Source organism: Nannobrachium achirus (genome assembly GCF_963921795.1).
Source record: "Nannobrachium achirus genome assembly, chromosome: 8".
In the NCBI taxonomy this organism is placed as follows: Eukaryota; Metazoa; Chordata; class Actinopteri; order Myctophiformes; family Myctophidae; genus Nannobrachium; species Nannobrachium achirus.
Window position 1 is genome coordinate 30,238,842 of NC_137817.1, and position 4,757 is coordinate 30,243,598.

The 4,757-nt window shown below is 43.9% G+C and overlaps 1 protein-coding gene across 1 annotated transcript; it reads left to right on the forward strand.

Moving 5' to 3' along the window:
- Positions 1–346: 346 nt before the first annotated feature.
- On the forward strand, positions 347–4,384 carry fosb (FBJ murine osteosarcoma viral oncogene homolog B; the record flags this gene model as incomplete). The annotated part of the gene is made up of 4 exons (XM_080731598.1): positions 347–472; positions 2,615–2,992; positions 3,311–3,418; positions 3,764–4,384. 4 exons carry the CDS (start codon positions 347–349, stop codon positions 4,382–4,384), a joined length of 1,233 nt encoding a protein of 410 aa, XP_080587724.1.
- Between the last annotated feature and the right edge of the window lie 373 nt (positions 4,385–4,757).

Sequence of the window (4,757 nt, forward strand, 5' to 3'; positions counted from 1 at the left end):
ACTTCGGTAAGTCAGTCTTTGCTTCAGCTATCTGTTGTTTGATGCAATTTCACAAAGTTTGCTCAGGTACCGGCGTATCGCTCTATGAAAAACAATGCTAGCTAGCTGTATGAACTTGATAACGGGAGTTACGGAGTAACGGGACAGTGGCGATTATGAAGCAATTATACCGTTTATTAGAGCAAAGCTTTGACAAATATGGAAGCATTATAACATATACTGTATCTTTCCTGCATATGTTGCTATTCAACACTGGCTGTGCCTCTGCTATTCCACGACTGCAGGTGATACCGCACTTTCTCCGGGAACTGTAGGTTTCACGTTCACTCTCGCTCCCTCCGGGGAAATGTTCCAAGGGTTCCCCGGCGACCTCGATAGCGGTTCCCGTGGAAGTTCCTCTCCATCCATAGAGTCCCACTACCTTTCTTCCGTGGACTCCTTCGGGAGCCCACCGACTACCAGTGCACCACAGGTGAGTTCCAAGTTATGTTAAAAACGCCATAGGGGAGAGCGGGGTAAACTGAGACACTTTTTACATTTTCTCCCCTAGAGGCGAACTAAAAGATATATCAGTAAAAATATACACATTTCCCAGTAATTTGGGATGTTTCCTAACAATGGAAGTTATCAGAACATATTCAAGACAAAAGGCAGAGAAAATATGATTGTTTTAAAAAAAGTGGTCTTGTGTCTCAGTTTACCCCAGGACCGGGGTAAACTGAGACAGACCAGAGAAATCAACGGGGTAAAGTGATCCACTCACTTTTTTCACTTTAAAACTACCATAAAAACACAAAAACCCGGTTAACCGGGTTAAATATGCGCAATACAAAAATGTACATAGCAGACATTCTTTTAATAGGCTTTGTCCTGTCATTTCCACCCATGTGTCAAATAATGTGACACATGGGCAGAAGGAAAAAACTAAAAACCCTATAAAAAATGTATAGAAGGGTTTACCAAACTTTCCTCAGTTGATCCTTATGTAATTCTTCCTGTAGAATCTATTTCTGCAAAGTATATTGTTGTATTGTGCATAACTAATGAAATAATTCGCATATTTAGTCAAATATGCTAATTATCTCATTAATTATGCACAATACAAAGAAATATATATCAAAAATGGATTCTACAGGGGAAAATACATAAGAATCAATTGAGACTAGTTTGGTACACCCTTTAATTAGGTTTTTACAGCTTTCTCCCTGTCTTTCATGTTAAGGATAGTCTCACTTTACCCCGAAGCAATTGTCTCACTTTACCCCACAGCCACATTTTGGGAAAAGGGATATTTTTATCAATTCAGGGTAATCTTCAGCTAGCATCTATCACATGGATTTATAAGTTGGTAGTTCATCAACATGTATGATATAAAATGTTCTCCCTGCATCAATTTGCTTTGACACAACAGCTGATTATGTTGACAGCAAGAAAATTTACTTTTACATGCAAAAAACACATTTTTGTGAAAAAAGCATGTTTTCTACAGCACTATCAGGTCTCTCTTTTCATGACAAGTGGGAAATTCAAGGGGCTTGAAAATATAATGGTCACATGGCCACAAATGTGTTCCATTGCCAAGATAAATGGAGCGTCTCAGTTTACCCGGTGTCTCAGTTTACCCCGCTCTCCCCTACTCTCTAGATTTAAAAAATAAAACGATTAACAAACTTGTGCGTTGCAGTTCGGGCGATAACTGTGTATCCCTTATAAGATTCATTATATATAAATAATATTATTTTACGTTGACCTGCGCAGTCCTTCCAAATATATTGGCTTGAAATATTTATTTAGCAAAAATGTGATGCGATTAATTGGGCTTGGCAATATTCTATTATGCCTTTGCTTTAGCTCTTAGTTGTCTTTATTTGAATACCTAGTAATGTCACAGTAGTTGATAGACAAACACTGCATGCACCGGCTCGGCTATGACAACGTGGTAGGTTTACAGCAGCAGCATGCCGCAGAACGGATGACAAGGCTCTGGATGGAACTCTCCTACGTATGTAGCGAAGTCCCGCCTTCGCTCGCTTCTCTCCACGCTCTCTTCTGCGGTGACGTAAATGCGTTCTATTTTGGAGTGTTACGTCGCGTTGCTAAGGGGAACACCGGGGGTGTGACGGGGAGGAGAGGAAAGAGGAGGGGAGACGCATTGGAGAGATATGATTGGTTTAGGTGACTCCTCAGCTCCTCATGGGCTTTTGTATGAATATTAATGACAGTTTGAACTCCTGTTGGCATTCATGGAGGGTATAAATAAATTAAACAAAAAGAACAGTGACAAATTTGGGCTGAACATCATCTTTTTTTTTTTTACTAATGAGAAAAAATAATTTGAATTGAACTAGAAAACATTCCCTCATACTATAGTCATATGCAGTGCAATCAGCCTATAGATTTAGGCTATGATTCTTTAAATGTTACAAAATCATTCTATTGCTTTAATTATAGGTCTACAATTAATATAATTATTATGGGTGGGTTCAAAAATAATTTAGAACGTGTGTATGTGGCTGTCTGTCTGGGTGTCCGTGTTGCATGTTACTGACATACTCGTTTTGAGCTCTAGTTTTTGCTCATTGACTTCACTGACGTTCTCCATGTTCCCTCCTAGGAGTGTGTATCAGGAGGTGGGTTAGGCAGTGTGGATAACGTTCCTGGGGGCAGCAGCAGCACTGGAGCGGTGGAGATGCCTGGTACCTTTGTACCCACTGTCACGGCCATTACCAGCAGCCAGGACCTGCAGTGGCTGGTGCAACCAACCCTCAGCTCCTCCCAGGCTTCTGGACAGAGCAGTAGCACCGCTGGGACCTCCACCATGACCCAGCCTGTGACTCTGGTTGACCCGTATGATATGCCGGGTCCCAGCTACTCCTCCCCACCTGGGTTCACCACCCCGGCAGGTCCAGAGACTCCGGGGCCAGCCCAGAGGCCGGCCCCGGGTCCCACCCGTCAGTCCCGAGCCCGCTGTCGCCGCACTCGAGACGAGTCTGTGAGTGACGATGGAGATGTTGGTGTGTTAGTAAGTGTGTGCTTGTGCTGTTTCTCGTTTGGTTGCATGGGCCCTTACATATCAGAAATGTAACTATTAAATTATCGATGTATATATAACACTTAGATTTTACACAGAGAGTGTGAAGAAAATAGTTAAATTAACATTGAGAATTTAACTGTGTAGGTAAACAGATTTTAGTGTGTAGGAGTTTGAAATCACACAAGAGGCAATTAAAGCTAATTTTAAAGTAGAATGAAAGCTAGATATGTATCCGATTCCTAATCCCTCTCTTTCTTTCTCTATCATTTGCTCCAGCTAACTCCTGAGGAGGAGGAGAAGAGGCGTGTCAGACGTGAGAGGAACAAGCTGGCTGCTGCCAAATGTCGGAACCGACGACGAGAGCTCACTGACAAACTGCAGTCGGTGAGCTTGTCATGATAATTAAATATGACCTGTTATCTATGGTGCTAAAGGTCTGACGACTAGACAGACTATTGTGCAACAATACCCGAAGAACTTATGACTACACTGTAGCAGTGTAATGTAATTTGCAAGGGAGAAGTTTCTATGACATGGTATTACTAAGGGGGGAGTGCAGCTTCCTCCACAATTAATGAAATACACTTTAACTTCTCTTTAACCTGCTTTTCTCCTCTCTCTTTCTTCTGTTGCCACATTCTTTACTCCATCTCTATCATCCATCCACCCCTCTGCTCCCCTTCATTCTCTTCTGCTTTCTCCTCTTGTCCTCCTCTCTTCTGCCTGCAGGAGACAGACATCCTGGAAGAGGAGAAGGCAGAGCTGGAGGCAGAGATATCGGAGTTGCAGAAGGAGAAGGAGCGTTTGGAGTTTGTTCTGGTGGCCCACCAACCGGGTTGTAAGATCCCATACCAGGACCAGACGCAGGGCTCTATCTCTATGCACCTCCCGCCGGCCCAGGCCCAGCTCGCTCCCCAGCACCTGCCACCTGTCTCCATCGTGGGCTTGACTGTGAAGGAAGACGCTTTCTACCTGCCCCCTGCCTACACGACTCACCCGGCCTCCACACAGTCCCAGCCGTTGGTTCCGCAACAACATCATCATCATCATCATCAGCAGCAGCAGTCTCAGCCAGGGATGATGCAGGAGGTAGCATTTTCTAGTTCTTTTTATTGCTCAAGTGAGCCACTGCTGGCTGGTCCACCATGCCTGATGGCCAGTGACAGTGGCGGCGGCGTTGGTGGTGGTAACCACGACGGCATGTCAGCTGTCAGCTACAACCCCTCATACACATCTTCATTTGTGTTCACCTACCCAGAGGCAGCCTGCGGGGTCAGTGCCAATCAGCGGAACAGCAGTAGCGAGCAGTCATCCGATTCCTTGAACTCGCCATCGCTGCTGGCGCTCTGACCGACTGACAGACAGACACGCCGGCACATATCAACATACACATACTGCGATGTGGTCACTGGAAGCGTATAGGGCTGAGGCAAGAACATGTACTATACCTGTCAGCCTCTAACTTCCAGCTCAAAAAACACAACCAATTGGATTCATATTTACACATTCCAACATGTATACTAAAACAAGAGCCATACAAAACATTCTCACGCACATCAGACATGGATGAATTCATATCAATACTTAAAACATAATAAGTAAACAATCTGACATAAGGACAACAATCACATTCATTGTTATCCTTATGTTGAGAAATTTACCTGGACACAATACATGTTGTGTCATGAAACATGGGCTATCAACCTTGCCACTTACTGGCAAG